The sequence below is a fragment of the Netta rufina genome (assembly GCF_964035555.1).
Source record: "Netta rufina genome assembly, chromosome: 2".
Taxonomy (NCBI): domain Eukaryota; kingdom Metazoa; phylum Chordata; class Aves; order Anseriformes; family Anatidae; genus Netta; species Netta rufina.
The window spans coordinates 61,462,067-61,487,029 of record NC_140124.1 but is presented as its reverse complement, the minus strand read 5'-3'; the positions used below and the strand labels follow the sequence as shown (position 1 = coordinate 61,487,029).

The 24,963-nt window shown below is 35.6% G+C and overlaps 1 protein-coding gene across 5 annotated transcripts in view; it reads left to right on the top strand.

The window, feature by feature from the left end:
- The window catches only part of NT5C3A (5'-nucleotidase, cytosolic IIIA), a gene marked incomplete at its 5' end in the record, with an annotated part of 28,365 nt that overhangs the window by 1,472 nt on the left and 1,930 nt on the right, over window positions 1-24,963 (top strand). For 2 of the 5 annotated variants that reach the window (XM_084282167.1, XM_084282165.1), the window contains 6 exons: window positions 14,654-14,760; window positions 21,666-21,764; window positions 22,203-22,272; window positions 22,985-23,031; window positions 23,441-23,526; window positions 23,804-23,893. In XM_084282167.1, coding sequence (XP_084138293.1) covers window positions 14,654-14,760; window positions 21,666-21,764; window positions 22,203-22,272; window positions 22,985-23,031; window positions 23,441-23,526; window positions 23,804-23,893 — 499 coding nt within the window. Of the gene's footprint in view, window positions 1-14,145; window positions 14,297-14,653; window positions 14,761-17,336; window positions 17,388-21,665; window positions 21,765-22,202; window positions 22,273-22,984; window positions 23,032-23,440; window positions 23,527-23,803; window positions 23,894-24,963 lie in introns of those variants that run through there. The other 3 variants (XM_084282163.1, XM_084282166.1, XM_084282164.1) reach the window with 3 other exon arrangements.

Sequence of the window (24,963 nt, the reverse complement as noted above, 5' to 3'; positions counted from 1 at the left end):
TACAGCGTGCTCACTTGCAGAGCTGTCATTTCATCTGATGTTTGAGTTGGCATCTTCCTCAGCTGACACCTTTAGTTCATCAGCTGCAAGTCTTCTTCCTTCCTCAAGGAGTGAACACATAATCAGGCTGTGAAATTTCTCTTACTTCAAAATAAGGAAATAGCTACGTAAACATCATACCATGGATTTTAATGTCTCAAATAAGGGTGAAAATGCATATAAGTGTTTCTTTTACTTGAATATTTTGCATTCTGGAGAACTTCCTGAAATAATTTTATCTACCAGTACAGATTTGAGTCAACATTTGTCATTTACAAGACACTGTATCTGTAGTATTTTATCAGGGGATATACCTTCCTTTGAGCTTTGGGGAAAAGGTGCCTGGATGCACCTGCGGGCCTCATCACTCTCTGGGCATGATGCTGTCCAGTGCACTGTGATCTGTAGCTAGTTTGATCTCCTGAGCTGGGTGTTTATACATAAACTGTAGAGTTTATATATATATATACATATGTATATAAAAAAAATGTACTTATATGGCAGAATGCATTCGTACATAGAGATTTTAAGTCTGTAACTTGGTGTAAGTTAGGATGCTGGGGAGGAGCAATACTGCTTCGTTGAAATATATATTTTTCTAACATGTGAGTTACTATGTCAGGCTGGTCTTCTACATTAGATTATCCGATCTAAAATTTCATGAATGTTGATACCTTTTTGGTAGATTTCTTCCATTCAATTTTTCTTTAAGGAAGATTACACTTTTTTTTAGACTCAGAGGTACCTTGATTTATAGCTGTTACCAAAATCAGTGGGGATCAGGCCTATTTGCACCTTAGTTATGTGACTTTCATTCTCAGCAATGTATTAGTCTTTAATTATAATTAACTACAGCAATATTTTTTTCCTGGTTAAAATCAGATAAATATAAGATCGAAATCCAAGTAAAAAGCTGAGTTATAGCAGTATGTAAATGCTAAAAAGACAGTGACCTTTACAAATCAAATAGAATATAGATTGGACAAGCTATTGTCAGGGGTTATAATGGCAAGAATTTTTAATGGGAAAAAAGTAGAAGGGATTCTCAAGCATAGATCTAAATATAAGGGTAGCCACATTTCCTTTTTGAATAATATCAGTAATGAAATTCTTAAATATCTATCTCCCATTTCAGTAGGTTAATTCTTTAGCACAGGAATTAGCCTCATACACAAATTTAAGCTTGATAAACACAGTGTAAAATTACCGTATTTTATTCAGAAGCAAAAGTTTGAGTTTGGAATTAAAGTATTAATGCAACATCTCTATCGACTGCCTAAAATTTGCAAGTATATATTTTATCTTAAGCACTGATAAATGTAAACAGAGTTACTTTAGCTCCATTTTTGAAGTAAGAGGCATTAATAGTAAATATATAGCCAGGCATGAAGTTAAGAAACAAGTGTTAAGAAAACAACTATTTCTGAAAGACTGGGGAGGTATTACTTTACACAGCCACAATGCCATCTCTGTGAAACTGTAAAAGTATTCCTGTGGTCAGGTGTATGTAAATATTAGCTGCAAGGTTGCTAACTTTAATTTAAAGAGAAGGTTAATAATTAGTTGGACTCTTAAAGCAACTTTAATAATGTTTGATAGCTACTGTAAAAATAAGTTAAACTTTACAGTATTACAGTAACACTCAAATCTTTGGAGTTTTTCAGGTCCCAGGCAGGTTTGCAATGAGTTTGTGTATCCTGATATAGCAAATAAATTGAACTTACAGTACGCTGTTTTTTTTTACTAAGTCTTTGCGAAGTCTGTGTAAACTTGCCAGAAAACATGTTCACAAGCTAGAGTGAAAAGCATTTCTTAAGTCTTACGAAAAAGTTCCTCTTTAAGGGGTAGCCCATGCTAACTAGAATATGGAGTAAACGTAAGAAATATTGCTTAATGAAGTAACAGGGTTTTTTGTTGTTTGACTACTTCATAAACGGTTAGGTTAGAACTGTGGTCTTTTTTCAGCAACTGCTTTTTTTTTTTTTTTTTCTTCCCCCCTTCCTCTTAAAGCTCTGGAGGGTTGGTTGGTTCTTTGGTTGGGTTGGGTTGGTTTGTTGTTTGTTTGTTTGTTTTTGTTGGTTTGGTTTGTTTTCAGGAAACTGGGCAAACTTTTATTTACATTTACTATTTCTCCACTCTGTTCCTGAAGTTAGGTCTAGTTACCTGTAAAGCAGAATTTGTATTGAATTTCAACAATGATAAATTAAAAATCAACTTTTAAAAGTTTCTTCTTTTTAAGGAAACATTTTAACCAGCCGTTGTTAAATGTTTCTAGCCAGTTTCCTTTCTAGTAAATTGCAAGAGAGAAGTGGATGACTCTGTTGCTTTAGAATTTACCTGGAGAGAAATAAGCAAACAAATAAGTAAGGTAGCTGTTATTTATCTCCTTTCTGAAGAAATAAAGGAATGTATTCCGTGAGCATAACTGTCATAGGGGTTGTGTGGGGAGATTTTCTTATTACTATTTTCTTTCACTTGTCAGTCTCTGGCAAGACTGGCCTCTTGTTTCACAGGGGGTCAGAGCATTTGTACCACAGACAAAGGATACAAACCTTTACAGTTGGCAGAGATAAGGTACCACTCCACTTTCCTCTTTGCTGCTAGTAACTAGTTGTTACGGTCAGTGACTGAAGTCACACAGCTTCCAGACACCCATGCCCTCCAAATGGCGAATAAAATCAAGGAGTGTATAATATGTAACATATATGTGACACTATCCTTCAAGTATCTAAATAGTCAGGTAAATATGTACTTTTTCCTCTACAAAAATTAAGAGTTTGAGCCTACGCAAATTGGAATCAAAAAGGAGAATGGAAGGAACATGGATTCACTCTAGGTATCATATAGGACCTTGTCACTTTACATGTATTGCGGTGACAATATTTAAAATGTCATGGCTTTGAAAGCTATCCAGTAACATGATCCATGTGGCAATAATGCTGTTCCAGAAGAATGTGCTGTGATACCAACTTAAGTAATGAAAAGTAAAAGAACTTATGAGAAATAATGCTGCCCCTACCTAGTCACATTTGGCTAGGAGTCCTTAAATCACTAGGGACTAGAGTAGTAGAATAATTTTTAAAGCGTTGTTAAACTTTTTAAACTATAGTAAAATTGATATGACATATAATTATTTCTGTAGAACTTTTGTTGTTGTTGTTTAGACTATGTTCCCAATAGAAAAATCACATTGGCAGAGTGATAAACACCAGCATTTCTAAAAGAGGCTTGCATTGCCTGTAGGCTTTTTGTACAGATAATCATAATGTAAAATAACTTAGAATGTCATTTGTAAAGCAACTTTATACAGGCCAGGAAAAACACTTTAAACGTAAGTCACGTTGATAAAACTTAAGATACTAGTAATAGCTTTTTGTTCTTGCTATAAATTAATTTGGTTGGAAATCTTAACAATTTGGATCAAAGAAGAGAAATTGACTCAAAATGTCAATGTTTTCTTCTAAAATAGGTTACAAATTTAAAAAAATCTTCTCTGCAGATTTTGTGCTTACTAGTAATATTTGACTTTATTTAGCACAATATACTGATGCTAAAACTTAACCATCTATTTCAGAAGTAGGTCTTAATTTTCTGAAATAGCCACTGCCTTTTTTTCCCCCCCAATCTGTAGGTATTGAAACATATTTTTACAATGAATGGTTATGGCAATATCAATGAAATCTTCACTACTGACATAGCTTTTCATTTTCATTCTAGTCATAACAGTTATCAAAATATGATGATAAACTACACCTGAAAACTGACCTGCAAGTAGTAAATTTAAATAAATGTCAGAATACGCTAATACATTGCAGGTATAATCTTGTTTGCTGTTTTATTTTGTCTGTTGTATAAAGTGTTTCTCCAAGACTGCAAAACAATCTTTAATTATTTTACTCTGTTAAGATGTAAAAAAAAAAAAACATGTTTGCCCTTTCCTAAGTTCCCGGTATGTGTTAAGTTATGTTGTCAAGTGATTTTTCTCCTATTTGCAGTAACTGTCAATTATTGGTTGAGCTCCAACAGTATCTGTTCCATTAAACCCCTTTTACAGATTAAGGCCAGTAACAAATATTGCAAGTATTAAACATGTTACTCTAAACTGTCAAATAACATGAACAGATTTTTAAATGTCTGAATACATGCATCAGTGCAAATTTGTTCAGATCATGAATTAAAGTTTAATAGCAGTCCAACAATCAATTTCAAGTTATCAAAAGCTTCCAACTTTTATATTTAATAAAAGCACTAGATTGATCAATAAAAGTAGTGAAGAAAGACAAGGTATGGATCCATGCATTTATGGGCAGGAGAATATTAGCTGGAAATTCAATAGCAATTTTTAATATACCTGTAGATGTAAACAAGTCACGATTTGTATAGGTCTGGTAAATGTTTCCAAATACCTTAACTTTTGAAGTGTCTTGCTTCAATAAACTAGAAGAGCTGTCTCTTAATTATTAGTATCATTGGAATGAGTTGCATAATGCAAAATATGCTTTTGTTTTTCTGTGTAGTCTAGTCTACTTCATGTTAATAGCCTTCAACCTCAACTCCCCTTTCCTTCCTCCATGCATACATAAGCGTATTTTGTGTAAGTGACAGCCTGTGAAGGGTAAGTCTTGGAGAGAGTTTAAGGAAAAATATCCTGCGAGAAGCAGCCTGTCAAGATTTTATTGCTGTAATTTGGTGCATTTGTCAGACGGTGCTTAATTTTCAAGCTGGAAATTTTAGCAAGTTTATCTGCAGTAGACAGCGCAGAACAGCAGGTGGCACTGGTGTGAATCGCCTGTCAGTTTTCATGGGGCTCGCTGTAGATGGATGGACGCAGTTTTGTAAGTACCATGTCATTTAAGAAATCCTGTCCAGCAGCGACTGGCATTCCTTGGCCGCTATCTGACTCCAGGTCTGCCACATCCAACTGAACCGCTCCTGCATGTGGGGAGCCTGGAGCAGCAGCTGTGTCCCTACTGCCTCTCAGATGCTCAGCACTAAAACTTGGCTGATCCCATCATGTGCTAATTGCAGCCAAGTGGCAGAAATAGCTCTCAACTGCTTTCCCAGGCCTTCTTTTGTAACCAGCATGCAGAGAGATATAAGGCCAGATAAGAATGGGCAAAAGCATTTGCTAAGTTTGCTGTAGTTGAGGGTGTGAAGGACAAAAGTTAGGACATCCTACCTTTTCTTCTGTCTGCCTTCCAGTCAAGTCACTGCAGCAGTTTTCTGTAGTGAGATCCTGGGAGAGAGGTCTTCATAGAGTAGTTACACAAGTTGCTGGACATCAATCAGTTGGTTTCTCTCACCCAAAAGCAACCACTGCTTTAAAACATCAGAGAACTTACAGTGGCTTTTATAGGCAGTTTTTAGTCCCATGTCAATCATGAAGCAGTTTGACTGGCACTGCCATTAACTTGGTATCTACAGCTTCTGCAGCTGTTGTGGTGATCACCTCTATCATTGGTGGGGTTTCTGGCTGTTTAAATATATATATAATATATATAAATATATATATATATTTATCGCTTATTAAAAGTCCACCGGATTTTCCTAATTTGATTACCCCATTCATTTATCAAGACTGTTTTACTTGAATGTTAAAAAGAATGAGGCATTTTTCTATACAAGTGGTTGTATGCTTAAGCTTGCAGTACACAGGTCAAACAAGATACCACCTGTGTTTAAATACTAATGTAACTGTATTCTTTCTGTTCAGTACTGCCACAAAAGAAGACAGAATTGCACCAAGTAAATTCAGATAGTAAATACAAAAAGTTTTTTAGTAACATTTATGTAAACTGTGTAAATTATGCACAGTGGTAGAAGGAAATGTGGCTTCTGCTTTTATCTATGGTAACTTAAAGAAACAAAGTTAATGCACTTAATTTGTAATTATTCTGATTTTCATTATTGTTTTTTTAAAAGGTAGCAGGGCAAGGGCCAGACTTGGACACTGAGAAGTCATGCAGTGTCTGAATACACAGTTTCAGATTTCTTGAGATGGTTTTCCCACCAAGAAAGATTCCTGGTCTAACTTACTTGTTCTAACTTGCTTCCTCACTTGTTACCTATAGCTTCCTTCATGCTCTCTTGTATCAAGAACTGTTTGCCTGCTTTGTAAGTTGGATCACTGAAATAATCCAAATTTATTGGAGCTTTTGTTTCTACGTAAGATTTTATGGTTTTTGACTCTATTGCTCAGACAGAATGAGTACCACTGAAATGTACTACTTACCCTGCTACTTCAAAGCTCTCCCTCTTTAGTGGAAACTTATTAGTTACCAGCCTAGTTATCAGTCTGATATCAGATATCTTAGTTATCAGAAAAGTATAGTTTTTACACTTGGCAGTTATCAATCAACTTAAGAGTTATTTTCCTGGATTGCACTTGTCTTTGCAACATAAATCCGTTAATGGGAAAGCTTTATTCTGGTCTGCATTTCTTACCACGGAAACAATGTACTTGAAACTGAAGGGCAGGGTTTAGTACAAAGTAGTAATAATATTGGTACATTAGCAGTAGTAGTACAGTACAAAGCATAGATGCGGTACAGTAGTGGTAGTGTTAGTACAAAGTGTTTTGAACATGTCCTGTAGCACTTCCAGAGAGCAAATGCATAGAGGTAAAAGAAATAAAGAACATCTGGTTGTACCTTTGAATGGATCCAATAGCCAGAAACACCCATGGAACGCCAAGACACAGAGGCAAAACCATCCATTAAACTTCAAGACATTATGCTGTCTGTTAGCAGATGAGTGGTAACGTAATGAGTGTATAGTAGCTGAATTTCATCTTTAGAATTAACAGATTATTTTTTAAGAAGTTTAAATAAGAGTCTGTACTTTGAGAGACTATAGCTGTTGAAAACAAATTAATTGGTCCCGCTGTGTAACTTTAACTGCAGTATTGTGTTAACACTTACATTCTTTCATCAGAATCTTAGTGTCAGGCAATGCATTCTGGATTAAACTTTGTCCTGCTGACTTTGCTTTCAAACTGGGTCCTGCAACTCCACCATTCAAGGGTCAGAGTTTATTTGATCTAGATACAGCATTCTTAGACTTAGTGAATCTAAGCAGTGGTTTGTAGTTTGCATTTTTATTTTTTTCTTCTTCTTACAAGGAGATAAGGGGAGAATCAGCAGCAACTACTTCGTTCCAGGCCTTGGGCTTAATGCAAATTCCATTCTAGGTAATGTTACATGGGACACTTCTAAGGAGCCAAGCACTTGTTTTTAAGCTCTTTCAATGTACATGCACACAAACAAATACAAAATATTTCATTTTTAAAAAATATGCATGCAAACAGTTTGAAAAATAAAAGTACAATTCGTCAAAATGATATTATTGTGCAAGGTGAGCTTTTGCACATCTGATAGCTAATTAAGAATTTATAAATATACCACAATATCTACGTACTGTTGGTGCTTAGAATTGGATACTGTTTGACGGTATCTTGTAAAAGAATTAGTTGTACCAACAGCCTCATCTTCCATAAAGCATTAGATGCTGTGTAGCAGGAGAGGGAATTGGATCTTTCAAGCAGCCAGGCTTCAGCATCCATTCTGTTATCATAGCAATGTTAAAGAACATATAAGTACCACTCAAATTCCGAAATTTGAGTTTTGCCAGAAGTGACTTTTTTGTATCTGTGCTCTCCGAAGGAGAATCAATAGGGAGAAGGAAGGATGGAAAGACAATTAATATCTTACTTCTCATGAAAAGTCTCACCTGATACAGATAGGTAGCTGTGGTCTAAAGCAGAGGCCCAGGGAAAGCTTAAGAAGGGGCAAATCGTCAAGATTTTTTTTTCCCCCAGAATGATCGTCTAGCCTCTGGCTGCTTATGTTTGAGCGAGTGTCTGTAATTTAAGATGAGCTTTTTTCATGACTTCATCCAGTGCCTTTTTAAGGCTGTGTAAACTTACAGTATCACTAGAAAGGAATTCCACATCTTACTGCTTTATGTAATTGTGTGACCTATATAGTGAACAGTCTTTCCTTATTAACCTTTTCTCTGCCATCCTGTCATTTCTTTTCCAGGCTGAAGAATTTTAGTGTATCATTGTATGGAAGCTCTTCATATCATCACTCATCCCTACTGCCCTTCACAGCACTCTTTTCAGTTCTGCTGTATTTCCTGTAAGAGGGAGACTGGAACTGCTTTTGTTATTTCAGTTGCAAGTGCATTATAGATTTATAAGGAGGCTATCCAAAAAGCACTGGTAAGAGTAGGCACCAGTGAAATGTAAATATGATGGCTAAGAAAAAAGGCTCTGTTCTCTTCTTCCCTAAATTGAGTGTCAGAACATTGATTTTCTCTTTCAGTTGTACTGCTTTAGAAGCTATTTGTAAAATTTAAGCATTATATGACTTCTTAATATTGACCTGAGAATGCTTACATTTAGAACAATGTTTTTGTAGTTCCAGGTCTCTGTTTTTGGACTGGGTAAGGGAAGAACTGTTAGAAAAGAACATCGGATGAAATTCTGGCTTGGGTAGGATGCCATTTGTAGAACAATATTTCCAAGATATGTAGTTTCTGATTGAAGATCATTTTGTGATTAGTAAATAATGCATTACTTACGTTTTTCTACAAGAAAAATACCTATTTCAAAGGCTAATTCTAAAAATAAGTAAAAGCAAAGCGTGGAGATGAAATATTTCCCCCAATAGACACAAAAGGTTCCTTCCTTGAGCTGTATTCATGGAATTCCAGAATCTTCAGACCTGGTTCTGTATGGTTTGAACCCCATAGATTGTCTCAGAGTGAGACTACATTTTTGCCTGGAGTGCATTAGGAGACAGGATGAGATCACGTCGAATACTGAAAATTCACGACTTGTTTACAGAATCACAGAATCACAGAATTTCTAGGTTGGAAGAGACCTCAAGATCATCGAGTCCAACCTCTGACCTAACACTAACAGTCCCCACTAAACCATATCCCTAAGCTCTACATCTAAACGTCTTTTGAAGACTTCCAGGGATGGTGACTCCACCACTTCCCTGGGCAGCCTGTTCCAATGCCTCACAACCCTTTCAGTAAAGAAGTTCTTCCTAACATCTAACCTAAAACTCCCCTGGCTCAACTTAAGCCCATTCCCCCTCGTCCTGTCACCAGGCACGTGGGAGAACAGACCAACCCCCACCTCGCTACAGCCTCCTTTGAGGTACCTATAGAGAGCGATAAGGTCGCCCCTGAGCCTCCTCTTCTCCAGGCTGAACAAGCCCAGCTCCCTCAGCCGCTCCTCGTAGGACTTGTTCTCCAGGCCCCTCACCAGCTTCGTCGCCCTTCTCTGCACCCGCTCAAGCACCTCCATGTCCTTCTTGTAGCGAGGGGCCCAAAACTGAACACAGTACTCGAGGTGCGGCCTCACCAGAGCTGAGTACAGGGGGACGATCACCTCCCTAGCCCTGCTGGTCACGCTGTTCCTGATACAAGCCAGGATGCCGTTGGCCTTCTTGGCCACCTGAGCACACTGCTGGCTCATATTCAGCCGACTATCCACCATCACTCCCAGGTCCTTCTCTGCCTGGCAGCTCTCCAACCACTCATCTCCCAGCCTGTTTAGTATTAGTTCTACTTAGATTTCTGTAGAGGATTCAAATACTGTATAAAGTGTCAACTTTTATTGTCACAGTTGCTGCAGTTCCTTCTGAGTTTTAGAAATTGTAACACCTCCATGTTCAAGACCTGTGTCTTTATTGATGTGCACATCCATCAGAACCTCTTGCCCCTATGTTCTGTTATCAAGGCTTCAAGATACCAGGTTAGCAGCGTGTTTGTTGTGTTGATTCCTACTTGAAAGATTTAAAGTGTCTCTTGATTTATCACCAGCAGAAATCTCTGCTTTTAGTGATTTTGTAAACAAAAGAGGAAGGTGCCTTAGGGACACTGATGCTGCAGTATCTTTTATTCTCTCATCTCAACAATCAATTCGATATAGAATTGCAAGTCATGGCATCCTATAGGTTTTAAATAGATGCCAAGCCTCTATTCATTTTAGACTTCCAGAACTGCAGAAATTAGTAAAACAAACACCTTATGTAGTGAGACAATGAGGTTAGAATAACTCTAATGTAAGCTTATCATTGTTCATGTTCACTGCTTAAAAGCTGTACTAAGTCCTAATGAAACTCATGCTTCAATATGAATAAATTCTTTTTTTTTTTGCTGAATTAAAGTGTCTTTATATAGCCTTACTTTTTTAATGAATGACAGTGATTTTATTGAAGTAAAACTTTTTGTGGCATGCAACATCATAATGAGTAAATGACATTAAACATAATGAGAATAAAGAGTTCAGAAGTTTAGCTGTCCCTTGCACCTTGGATTGCATGTGTGAGTGGAGTAGAACAGCACTAATAACTTTCTGTAGTTCAATAGTCATAAATAGTTGGTCTATAAAAGATCATATTTTCTCTTGTGTCATAAATAAGGGTTGATATTTGAGGTCTAGAAAAATCTGTTGAATATGTAATCTCTATCAAATATGTAATGTGATATACAGTGTTTACCTTCTCAAATCTGTTCTGTGCATGTGTTATTTTTGCCTTTTTAAAAATATAATAGTTGAAAAGCCAAAACACGTTCTCACCTCAAATGGTACCTCTGAATCTTAAAACTGTTCAGGTTAAGATTTTGCTGACCCTCGCCTTCTCAGCATGTGTCTCCTCTGAATTTACTACCATTTAATGAATTCAGACTTTGATATGTTCAAGTATTTGTTATTCTGAAGGCAACACTCTTGCTGTCATTTTATATATTCTGTAGGAGTCCAGAACAAAATCCCTTTTAGAGCACTTTTTCCTAGCAACTGTTATTTGTGCTCTTCCTGTTTCAACAATCCCTTACACATCTGTATTTCTTGTGAGTTAACTCTACAATACACACACACTATCATATACATACATTGTTTTTGTATTGTGTTATACCAGCTCTGAGTATGGCTAGCATTTTTTACACCAAACCTCTGCCAGAAAAATAAGTTTTATCTAAGATTCCTGCATGGCATCGTTCTAAAGCTTCATTTACCCCAGCTTCATTAAACTGAACATTTTCCTCATAAGGAGGAACAGAGAGGAAAGTGCTGATCTCTTCTCTGCAGTGACCAGCAAGGGGATCGAAGGGATCAACATGAAGCTCTGACAGGGGAGGTTCGGGTGGGAAATCAGGAAAGGTTCACCAAGAGGGTGGTCGGGTACTGGGACAGGCTCTCCAGGTAATTGGTCACAGCATCAAGCCTGCGCTGGAGTTCAAGAAGCATTTGGACGATATTCTCATACATAGGGTTTGATTTTGGGGTGGTGCTATGTGGGGCCAGGAGTGGGACTTAATGACCCTTGTGGGTCCCTTCCAACTCAGGAGATTCTGTGATTCTATTATTTATTTACCTTACAGTTGTCATTTACAAATATAAAAGGCTACTGCTGGAACCAGGATGTTGCTCTTCAGCTCAGCTTAATAGGACATGACTAAAAATCCCATTTGAATTCAGTTCCTTTCTCTTGGTTCCTTTCTTCTGCTTGGTTTTGGTACTTGAGTGCTAAGGTTCAGTTAGTTTACCCTGTCTTGTGGAAATTTTATCAAGTAGTTTAATTTGAAAAATACATACCAGGTAAACTTACTAAAAGAGCAAAAATTAGAAAACAGATTCTTAATGTTTAAAAGTGATTCTGCAATAGAACAAGGTTTTGCTGAAGTTGGGCAATATGCTAAATATCCACAGGTGTATTTCAAGTTGTTCAGTTGTACTAGACTCACTAGACAAGATTAAAAGGTAGTAAGCTCATGAAAAGCTCGAGTTTGTACTGTAGATGGCATTCAGTCACCTCTAGTTTCTATAGCAAATACTCCAGTGAACAGAAATTACTCTTAAATCCAACTTTTCTTGATCTCTCAAAACTAATGTTATTTGAAGTATTGAACTCTTAAAGTTTGGCTGATTGCTTATAACCTTATCTGTGCTGCATTCATTTCTTTCCCCAAGGAAACTGGTGAAACTCAGGGCAGAGGAAGGACAGGTAAAAACAGTTTTACTTTGCATTAGACTAAAAACTTCCAGTACCTCACACTCTTTGAGAACATCCTGACTCTGTACAAACCAAGTTCACCTAACACCACCATATAAAGTAGAACCTTTTCACAGTCTTATTTGGGTGACAAATTGTCCAATGTGTTGCTCTTTTTGTTTTTAATCTCTTTTTCTGCTTACAATATTCTGCAATTTGTATTCATTTGGCCCATAGCCAAAGGGAGAAGGTTAAAATAGAAGCTATCTGTTGAAATAGCAATACCTTCTCTTTCATCTGTGGCTCTTAAAATATATTTAAATGACCTTCAGTATTGAGGGAGTAGAAATGTCATGCTGAAAGTTGTTTTCCTCTCTTTGAAAAAGAAGTGCTAACTCTAATTCATCTCTTACCATAAGTTAAACACGGTAAATCAAATGCTGAACTGACTCAACTCAGTGGTAGCAGAACATGGTCAATTGTAGCCACTTGTCCTCTCTCAGTAAGTTAAGTAAAGCAGTCAACACAAAGGTTTCTTACAGGTACAGAGACAGTCCTTGTTTGGTCTATGAGAAGTTTCAGATGCTGCATTTTCATTAAAGTGAAAGTATATTGTTATTAGAGATAGTGTAGATGTTTTTCTGAGAATTAGGTGTTGGCTATATTAATGTTTACAGAAATTTTGTTTACGTCATTTTCTAGCTCTTTCACTGATATCCCATTAGTACATTTAAAATGCTGTCTAATTAGTCTGGTTTACTGAAAATTAGTCCATAGAAGTTGGATATAATTTCTGCAACTCTTTCCTTCAGTCTTAAATCTCATGCAAATTTAGAAACAAAAGACAAATAAAGGAACAGAATACAGCAGACCTTAACACACATGTTTGGGGCAATCTTTTTCAACTTAAAGAAGAAAGTTGTGTGTATCAGCTGAAGTATTCATTAGCTGTCTCATTGGGCCAAAATACAGCACATGACTGAAAAAACTTAAGTACTTTGTGTCAGTCAGTCTGAGGAAACCCAACAGTACATACCAGCCTACAGCTGGAATGTGGACACACAACATAAATGGATCCCACTGTACCATTGAGAAAAAAGCCCTTTTTGTTGTTTTGCTTTCTTTTTTTGTGCTTTTTTTGTTTTGTTTTGATTTTTTAAATGTAGAAAAACAGCATATCTTGCTTAAAAGGAAATTTCCATAACTAACGTATTTCTAGGATCCTGATAATGTGTTTTGTTTGACAGGGTGTTGGCTTTTTTCATAGCTTAAGGGATTTTGTATTTGCTACACTACTAAGCTGGCCCTGCCTCAGTACCAGCAGTTGCACTGGTCACATTCATGACCACATATAAACTGGCCTGATGTTTGTGGTTTGTTCTAACGGCCTGAAATAGTGATCATAAATCATAAAGTTGAACATGAGTTGTGATATAACATAGGGAAGCTTGTGCTGTTGCTACAGCAGTAGAGTTAACATCGCCCAACACTTCCAAGCATATTCACACGACTTTAAAGCATAAATGATACTAGAAAATACCTCCTTCATCTCTTAAAAAAAATAAAAAAGATTCATTTTAAATGCATACTCTGTATCACCTAGTTACTGTCTTTGATCTGGCAATATGCCTTATGACAAATTTCTGAAAGCATGCTGAGTTGCCTTGTCACCCAAAAATCCTGACAAACAAGCCTCCTTGATTTCCTGTTCCAGTATTGCATGGATAATTGAAGTCAAAGCAAAGATTAAGTAATCGATTTGATGTTTCTACATAAATAAATGCATGCTGCCTTGTAAATAGTAGTGAGACCATATCAAGAAGCCGAAAGCAATTTCTGGTACTCTGCAACAGGAAATTCTAAAATATTTGGGAATATTCTGTAAAACGGTTAAGTAACAAAGTAAACTAATTAGTAAACTAATGCTTTGAAAAAACAAATGCCTTCCTTTGTTGGAGCAGTCCAAATTTGCCTGCTGCATCCATGAAAGTTGCTCATTCAGTGAAGGTCAAAGGTTTTGTTGTTGGTGTACCAGCTGATCAGCTGTGCCCATCAGGCTGCACTGCTGAGCATAACAAACTGCTGTGCATTGCTGATGTGCGTCACAGCACCCTGGGGTTTTGCATGGGGATTAGTCAGGCTGTATTTGGAAACGCCCTCAACTGCACCCTGTGCTGCTATATTAGTGTTTCTCAAGCAAGAGGAATTTTCTTTTGCTTCTGCAGCTGCTCCCGCTAAACCCTCTGGTAAGTGTGCACAGCTTCTGTCAACAGGAGGGACTCTGTTCTGTATTTTAGCCAGCATTATGAGATGAGGCATTACATATGGTTGTTTATTGTGACAAACTGTATTTTTAAAATATAAATTTGATAGCATAGAGTTGACAACAAGATCTAAGTAGTGAATATATTTACCATTTTTTATTGAATAGGTTAATTTGACTTGCACATTCCTCTACTTTTAAATATGTATTAGAGTAGTCTTAAGTGTGAGTGTTTTCGGAGCAATGTACCATGCATGTCTGCTTTTATTTCTATACAGCAGGAATAGCAAACATATAGCAGACCAATTCTTAAAAGGATTTGGTTGATTTTTGTTGGCAGCCTGTATGCAAGCCCTGCGTCTCTGGACTCTGCTTGCCACCTATGCTGTTGCAGTAGGACAAAATCAAGCACAGAAGAATCAGGAGTGCCCTAAGCTCAACGCACAGGTACTCTCCTTTAAAAGCACAAGAGAAAACACTGTTGTCATGTTTACTGTGAACGCTCTCCTCAGATTTTTATGTTTTGTTTTTTGTTTTTTTTTTTTTTTTTCCAAACTAAATATCAGAATCCACTGTACTAAGTGGAGGAAAAAAAAAAAAAAAAAAAAAGAAGATGCAAATAATTAAATAAAACAAAAATTACTTTTAGTATGCATCCTACTTCACTTCTTAAAATAGCTTAGGTAGTGAAGGCATTTCCAGTTATTTCACATAGCCAGTGCTGGATCTCTAGTTTTGCAGGATATTTTTAAGCAACTGTGAAGATATGCAATGTTCTGTTGTTTCAATTCCATAATAAAATTTACTTGATTACTTTTTAGGTAAGTTGTCCTAAGGCTATTTCTTGGCAAAACTACCAATAATGTAACTTCATAATTACTACTTGCTGGAGATTTCTTACCATATTTGAGTTTACATCATATGATCATAAACTGTAGTATGTTCTTGGTTTTGGTAAACAGAAAGCCAAAAACGCCTGTCCTGAGTTCACGTTGTGCTAGCAGACTGCATGATCACTAGTGCAGTTGTGACTAGCTGTGCGTAATGGAGTGATGGATGTGACTGTGCTCTCTTGCAGTAGCTTTTAATGTATCTGCCTAAACGATAGGTGGGGTTGCTGAGAGAAAACTTGCACTCAAGGATCAAAATTCAAGTTGTCTGAATAAAGACATTGATTGATGCATATATGAGCACATGAAGCTCTATTTGAACACATACAGATGGAAGAAAAGATACATACACACTCCTTTACTGTGGCTTTTGCTACGGCCCCAGCCTGGCTTCTTGCATTTCATATCTTGCAAACAGCAGAAGTTACGTTTTGGTAGCTTGTGCCATTTCAAAGGTTTTTAATAAACTTTGTTTTTTAGAGTAAGCAAATGAAAAGAATCTTCAGTAATAATGTCAAAGGGAAAAGGGGATTGGAAAATAAGTCATATATGTAAATTAAGGAACGTTCCCTTTTTCCTAATAATTTCACCAAACTCTTGCTGTCACCAAGAACAGAGATCCAATTTTCTGCACCTTGCCACAGTATCAAATTTCACAGCTATCACTGCTGCCATACCCTGCCTTTTTTTGGTACATGTCCATAAGTAAGTATATATGATAGCTAGTCTCAGACCTTGGAATTGGGCATTTGGGTTCCCAAAATAAACATAATTTATTCTTGGTTTATAGTATTTTACAGCGAAGTTGTCACCATAGGCTAGAATTAAAATTAAAAAATAGAGTCCTATCATTTTATCACTTTGATTAGTATTTTTCTTGTTCAGAAATAACATTAATAGTTCCCCCCCCTTGCCAGCTCACCCTTATGTGTCCTCTGTATCATAAGTGAATAGATTTGGAACATACTGTCTAAGTCTAGTCTGAGGCAGGTTTACCAACAAAGTTTAAAAACAAATTGTGTAATAATTGAAATTTTTATTTTTAATATCTTAAATAGGATATTTTTAATACATTTTTGAATGTGAGAACATTCCTTTTTATTATGATTAAGAATCTAGACATGGTACTGAAAACTAGCAAAGTCCTCTATTAATCATTGAGATTTGTAGAGAAGCTCCCTTAATTTTTTATCCAGTTGTGATCCAGGGTGTTTTCGTAGCAGTGCTTTTTGGGAGGCATCTATAGTAGATTATTCTTTGTAAAGTAAGAAAAAACTTTGTATATGCCAAGTATCATAGGCATAGGATACAGGGATATCAGTATAAAAATACTTTGCCCCCTTTTATATGTCCTTGTTCAAAGCATTACTTAGAAGACTTTTTTGTATTTGTAGTTATTACAAGTAATATTTCAGGCTGTGTATCTAGATTTTGTTGTGAAATAGGCCATATCTCCGTGTGGTTAAGCTAGCAAGTCATTCATCATCTTGTCCTTCCCTACTTAAAATTACAGGTAGTACAAACTACACAAGGTCCCACAGTTGTCCTTCATATGAAGTTTCTTTTTATCAGTTACTGTTTTAAAGACTGTTATTTCTTTAATTTCTTTTAATCACAGGGACTTATTTTTGTTCTTACTGGGTAGAGGGAGGGAAGTAACTCCTACCTTCAGTGCTCAGTAGGTTCAAAAATGCAACACAGTCTCAACTCACAGAATATGAAGTTATACCTTATGCACAGAATGAGTTAGTAATTACCTAAGATACTTAAACAGAAACACCTGCTAGGGCAGCTGTAAACTCTGAATTCATTGAGATAGCTGGATTTCATTTTAGGGATGATCAACAACTCTTGTTTAGCAGTCTGACTGATGTTGTATACATTTCACTGTCTCAAATACTAATAAAATTATGTATATAAGCAGCACCCAAATACAACATAAAAGCAGCTCTGTTAACAGGCTTGCTACCCAATTGTATATAAGAAACTTGTTTCCAAAACAAAAATTAAAAATGGTCTTACAGTAAATACCTTTCCTCTTTATTTAACCCAGCTACATAGGTTTATGTTTCATGTACTAAATGTTATACTCATAACTGGCATTGTTGTAAATGACCATTCTGTGGTTTATAGGACTGGGGGATTTCCACACCAGCGTGAATCCATTACTGTTCATTCGTCAAGGTATGACTATAACATTGTTAACTACAAAAAGAATTTCCTACGTCCTTAGTGCAGTTACCCGCTGTCACAAACAGTCCCATCTTTTTTTATCCTTTTCATAAATCAAACTAAGCTCAACCTTTAAAATAATCTTCAGTTTTATCTTCCTTGCTTCTCTTTGAAAACTCCTTAAAAACCTCAGAGACTAGAAACTTAAATGTTTTTGTAGCCATTGTTATACCAGCCACAAATTATCTTTGGGATTTGTCATCTTCTAACGTGCATTTCAGAAAGATACCTGTCTCTGTGAGCTATTTCAGTAATATATAGATGTCCTTAGTATGAAATCAAAACTCTTCTCGCACCTTTATAAATAGGGTCACTTTAAGTGCTTCCATGTGGTATACTTTCAGATGTCACAGTGAAGTATGAATTCCTTTTCCTGTGCTTATATAGTTTTAGTCCTGTATGTAGAAGCTCTTTCTTCCTAAAAGCTTTCTTGCCTTTGCTAAGTGATGTGGAATTTCTTCATTTGGTTGTTCTCCATATATGTTCTTCACAGTCAACTGATTCATCAGAACTGTTGGCATTCTGTATATATTGAGTTGACTCCTAGAGCTTTATTGAGCAACTAATAGAAACACAAATTTTATTACATTACCTGTAGATCTCTTATTAGCTTTATTTCACTCATTGTTCTTTTATCTGTTTTATCAGTTCTTTCCAATATGAATCTGCTTGTCTATTTCAACTTTAAAGAATGGCAAATATGGAACAAAAAACAACAGCTAGATTGGGCAGAAGTATAAGACATTGGATAAGACAGTTTGTTAGAAAATTGGTGATTGCTTATTAGGTAGTTTCATTTATTTTTAATATGATAAAGCCCAAGTAAAATAATTGCTCCTAATGTTTTGTTGCAGATGTGAATACAAGCAAGTAGGGACCAGGACAGCAGCTGTTTCATCTAACTATATTTGTCTGGGTGTTTATCAGATGCCATATCCATAGTGAAAACTTGTGAAAGTGCCTCTGGAACTGACATTTCATGGGTTATACTCATTGCAGAAGACTTTTTTTTTTTTGGAGAGCAAGTTAAAATAACATGCTCTCCAACTGACTTAAGTTCTTGTGTAGAAATGAAAAAAAGTGTTAGCAAATAAATACACTACAAAAACTGATTTTGAGTAGGATTATCGGTTTACAACATCAAAGCAGGAAACTTTCTTAATATTCAAAATCTTAAGCAATATCTTGTTGAACATCATCTACTGAATTCTTTACGAAGGGTGGTTTTTGTAACGTTACTACAAAAACTTACAAAAGGTCTCAGTCTGAAGCAAAACACTAGCAAGCAATCCAGCTTTCCTCATACAGGCTCTCCCTCTGATCTCTTCATCACCACCAACATCTGTTCAGTTTAAATCAGTTACATTATGAAGTCTGTTGCTTAGTTTCTAAGTAAAACAAGTAATGTTTGAACTACTTCTTACAAAAGGACACATTTAGATTTCACTTTGTTTGATTTTTGCATTCCAAGTCTAAAAACATATATACAATTTGCCTCCCAAAAGTCAAAGGAATTAGATTAGTCAATTCACATTAGTCAAGAATTACAAAACAGTCAAATTACTTTATCTTTCATTACAGAAAACAAGCACTGTATACCCACCAAATAACTAGCATGGTTTGTTTTGTTTACCAGCACTATACAAAATACAAAAGAAATACTGTAACATACCTTTAAAGAGTTGCAGGTTGTTAATGCTTTCTCTAATGTGACTAGATCCATTGACATACTTCTGCTGATAACTGTGAGTTAACATCTATAAATGCTTTGCAGACATGTATCTTAACGGATGAGGGCATTCTTTAATAGGTGTCTATCAGGAAGATATTTTATGGTTATTAGCTTTCTCAGTGATTCCCAATCTGGGATGTAGCTGACAGCTGGAGGCTAACCAAGGTGTACCTTTTTTGAATTTGCTGTGCCAATAATGAAAGTAACAAGGCACGGCAGACACACAGAAGAAAACAATTATCTTGGATTAGAAGGCACCACTACTACAGAAAGGGTCTTTGCCTTAGGATATTTCTCACATCTATGGAAAACAAGGACAAACTTAAATCTTCCAAACTAAATAAAAGAAATGTGGTTTCTTTCTTTATGAGGCTTATAAGACAGAAGAGGTAGTAAATACCCTGCCATGACTGTAGAATTTTTGTCAAGTACTCTGGTATGAGGAAAACTTCTTGGATGGGTAGTAGAAAACCTTGAAAAATTGTCAGAGACTCATTATTAGGATTTTAGAAGGATCTCTGTTTTCGTTAATGTCTCTGTGGTTATCAGACAGAAAGTGACCATAAGCATACAAGGAATTAGAAATATTTGTTATATTTTACAAATAGGAGCATTGATGTGGAAGAAAATGTACAATTCAGCAAAATTAAATGTAAAATTCAACACTTTGTGCAACTATCTGTTTCTACCTCGGTGTAATTTTGAGAAGGATATTTGGTGATAGTGATTCAAATTCAGTTGGTGATTACCATGCTATGTCTGGCAAAGGAATTATCTGAAAGACACAGGCCAATGTAGCCCTTCAGCTGAGGCCATTTCAGAGCAGAATGGTACCAGTTAGGGATGCTATTCAAGAACAGTATGGTTCAAATGGATGGGCCAGGACAACGTCAAGAATTGCCTGAGTTGTGGAAAAATGTGCTCTGTAAAAGAAGACTGAAGCAACTGAGGTTCTTTAGGTCAGGAAGGAGAGAAAAATATCCAAGTGAGAGCCTGTGAAAAAGAGTACTTTTCTCCAAGTTGAATGAGCTAAAATTACAGGAAGAATGGTTAGACATAGATTAAGCAAACTTTACTGAATGTAAAGATAGTTGAGCACAAAAATATGTTGTTGGGGGAAGTAAGAAATATGTGAGCGGAGGTTTTGAGAAATGCATTAGAAAAATATCTGCTGAGAATGATATGGCTGGAATAGTTTGCTCCTCACTGAGGGCAGAGCGGAGTGAGACAATATTTAACAATACCACCAGCTCCTTTTCCCGACACATAAGGATGTTTGCCATTACAAAGGCATGTGTTTACAAGACTTTTAAGAGACTAAAATGTCATCTTTTTCCTAGAGGACAACCTAACTGCAGTTTGAATGTGAGTTGGTTACTTGTGAACAATAGGCTTAGTAGCATCAAGAGCAGGAAGAAATAGTGTTGTGTGACGTAAAAATAATTGGTCATATTCTCATATGAACTCTGGTAGTTCCAGAAATATGTCAGGAGATTATAGCTTAAGAAAGACTACATACTTTTATTAAAAAAAAAAAAAAAAAAAAAAAAAAAAGGAAGAAAGAAAAAGAAAATTCGAATGACCAGAACGTGAAAAATGTAATTCATCTATGTCATTATCTCTGAAGTTCTACAGACAGAAAATAAAATTTACTACTCATAAATACCTGCATACAGAGCTTGCAAGTGTCTGAAGCCTTTGCTGTAGAAACAGTCCATAAGATTATAAAGGAAGGAAATACATACTAAATTTGGAAATTTCTGTTAGTAAGTTGTCTATTACCATTTCTGCAAGGTTGAAGACAAACTTCTAAAGCAAAAAGCAGGTTTTGTTTTGGGGGAGGAGGGTTGTTTGTTTAAGCCAAATTTACCATTTATTAGAGTATTCAGGCAAAGTTCAAAAGGCATATGTAGTGTGATACTATGTTCAGAACTATGCATTAAAATAGGTAACGGAAAACAGTTGATAGACTGGCTAGTGACCAAGAATTACTGTGACCTTGTTGCACTGGAGTACGTGGTTGAAACCTTACGCAGCATTCTTAACAATAGAATGAGTCTCTAAAATCAGCCTGTCTCCTTTTCTGTATTGGAAGCTTAAGGGTATATTAATCGCACAAAGAGGTAGTTTTAATATGTGCCATCTCTCAGTGATCTAATTCAACCACAAGTTGATTCCATGCATCCCATTTCTATCCATGTCTGTTACATCCTACAAATACAATCGTCTGTTCCGTGAGTGTCAGTTTATTGCGTAATCTGATATTAGGAAAAGGAACAAAAACACATGTTGAAAACAAACAAAAACTATATGCAGTAATCAATTCCAGAGAATTTTCCATTTCTTCTCATTCTAACTTGCCTTCCTATCCTGAGTATGTCATAGTGTCACATGAAACGGTTTATAGATGCAGATCTTCCAGTCTGATGGCTAGCAGGTATTGCCTATTAAGTTTTCTTCTGTAGGTATATTTCTGTCTTTGTTCTTACTCTTCACAGATGCCAGAATTTCAGAAGAAGACTGTCCACATTAAGGACCCAGGGAGAGTAGAAGAGATTATCTGTGGCCTCATCAAAGGTGGAGCTGCAAAACTTCAGGTAAAAATAATAACAGCTGTAATGTGTTCAGAATGAAAGTAATCATATGACTTTTGCTGTGCACCAAAAATTCTAATATATATATATTTGCATATAAAACAAGTAATCTTTCAAGTTATCTTCAAAACTTAGACATCTGTTAACTCTGTTAATAGACCTTGCTGATTCAACTGTAATTCATCCAGATGATAGTTAAGTAAATGGTATAAACATATAAGATTAGTAATTTCAGGAAATACTCTGACCAAAGAAATTAGAAAAACAACTTTCTTGGAAAAAATTATGGGATATTCTAGCTTACCTTACAGTAAAACAGAGATTTCTGTGACAGATATGCTACTCAGCTGCATCTGTTGTTGATCATTCAGAATTTCTATCCATTCTTTATTTTGTCCCTCCGTGTTGTAAGACAGTTTTGCTTTTTCTTTCCTTAAATAGATTATTACAGATTTTGATATGACTTTAAGTAGATTTTCCTACAATGGAAAAAGATGTCCAACTTGTCATAGTGAGTACTTTTTTTTTTTTTTTTTAATATGGATTGGTTGTTACTCCTTTCAGTTTTCCCTAGAATTTAATTTTCTATACAACTTATTCCCTAATATATGAGATCTTATATTGACCTGTTACAAAGGCTGTACATCCTAATAAAGTATTACAGTGCCTGTGTGGCTTTATGCATATATATATATTTTAATCACAGTCAGTGTGAACTAAAATCAGATAAGCTGTCATTCACAATTATAAACTAAGTTCTAAACTATGAGTTATTAATGGCTAGATATGGTAGGGTTGACTTATATTGTTAAAGAGCCAGTAACAGTCCCAACACCTCTGAGAATCAGTTAGTAGACTACTTGGAATGCTTGATGTTTTTATCCTGTACCCTTTTAGAATACTTGTAAATTATATATTTACTAATAAATAGGGGATCCTAAAATATATAGGATGTCTGATAATGATTTCAGTAACAATTACTTCTCAATAAATAATAGGCTTGTAATTTACTTTCTAATATGAGGGAAGGATTGTGATATCATCATGCTTGTGAAGAAAAATGTTCCTTTTACTGGTTATTGGTAAGAAAAGTTCTGAGGAAACAGTAGTATGCTGTCAAACACCATATTCTATGTATTATTGCAGTCATTTACAGTGTATTGCAGTACTAAAGGAAAAGAAATACAATGTTTTGTTTACCACTTTTTTTTCCACCCCTCCAGACATCATTGATAACTCTAAACTCATCACAGAGGAATGTCGGAAAAAGGTAAATAGAAAACATACAAGCTGCTTGTTTGTTGTACAGAGAACTGGTTTTATTCCCTGGCTGTACCGCATGTTGATTTACACAGTACTACAGGACGAGTCATCCTTTCAAATCCTTGAAGCTCTGAGAGCTTTCTTGCTGACTGTAAGGTATCCAATCACTAACAGAAGTGAACAGAAATACTTCTGTTCTTGATAGTAGCATATAGTTTAGTTTAACAGAATCAGTTTTTTCTCCTTACATATATTAACAATTTAACCTTTTGTCTGTACAAAGAGTATTTCAGATTTCATTTTATCTAAATAATGTAACTGGAATAAAATTAAGTTATTTTGATTGGTTAGACCAAATATGAAGTGTTATGTTGTAAAGATACATTAAACATCTGTGTTGGTTTTTTTCTCTTCAGTTACTGCAGCTGAAAGAAACATATTATGCTATTGAAATTGACCCAGCCCTCACTATTGAAGAAAAATACCCATATATGGTAGAATGGTAAGAGACATTTCCCATCTTCAAGTTGTACTAAAATTATATTTAATACCTTTTTAAAAACAGATTAATGGCAGTATGTAGCTTTAGCTAATGCATTAACTGAATTAATCTCTGAGTGTTACACAATAGCTGTTGTTTTTTTGTTGTTGTTGTTTTGTTTTTTTTTGCTGTTAACTTGAATGAGCAAGAATTAAACACAGGATGCTTTTTAATCACAAGATTTAATGACCGGTGAATTTTCATAAGTTGTCCAACATATTTTTTGTTTATGTTCTAGGTACAATAAATCTCATGCATTACTCATTGAACAAGGCTTAGAAAAGGATAAGTTTGCAGAAATTGTGAGGGAATCTGATGTTATGCTGAAGTAAGTTCCTATTGATTTGAACAATACTGTTTAGAAACATTTTACGTAGATTTTTACTGTGTGTTTGGACAGTGAAAAAAATGAGAATGCAATACATTATTCTTGGACATAGTGAGTGCTTCATGCTCCCCCTTATTTATATTTTGTAGATAAATGCCTGTGATGATGACAGCATATATTTCATCCTCTTGAAATTGCACTGGTGTCTTTTTATTTTTTTCTTAAAGGGGAATGTAGAATTCAACTTTATTCCTTTAAAAAAAAATATTACCTGTAGTAATTTTATATGAGATAAAAATGCAGGGACTTGAGGAACATTTTTCTTGATGTTATTAAATAATGTACTTCCTCAATGGTTAAAGGCAATTTTAAATGCCAGCAAAATACTTGCTTGAAACGTGCTCTGTGCTGTGGCTTCTATCTCTTTTAAAGTTCTCTAATCTGTGAATTTTTGAATAGTGGAATGGGATATTAAAACTTAGCTTGTGAAATTGTTCACCATGCTGACTGAATTTTTCTCCTTTGCAAAACTAGTAAGCAAGCACACAGTCTGCAGCTACGTGAAAGTCTAAGTCCATGTGGATTGAATCTTCATTCACAAGCTAAAATTTCCTCAAGAACCTTCATAATAATAATAAAAAAATTCTACCATTCAGTGTATGCAGAGAAGTGTAAAGAGATACTATCTTATTCTTGGAATACTGTACATAGTTTTGATTTGGGTAATGAAAACTAAAAAGTTTTCAGGAAAGAGTTGACAAGAATGTTTTCAGGATTTTAAACCAACAAACTCCAAAATCCTAGCTTTATATTTATTATTATTTATTTTTTTTTTGTTAATGACTCCGCTAGCAAGTCAAACATTTAAGCAGTAAAGATGAAAAGGAGATGTGCAGCCTGATGATAGCTAGAAAGAGTTCCACTACAGGCTTGATTAAGATGGTTGAGGGTGTGAGGGGGCAGATTATGCTGACCAAAACCAAACATTTTGAAACAGCAATTTCTTCCTAAAACTACATGCTTTGTGTTAGGTTGATGGTTCTTGCTAACCTAAAGAGGTGAGGCAAAGG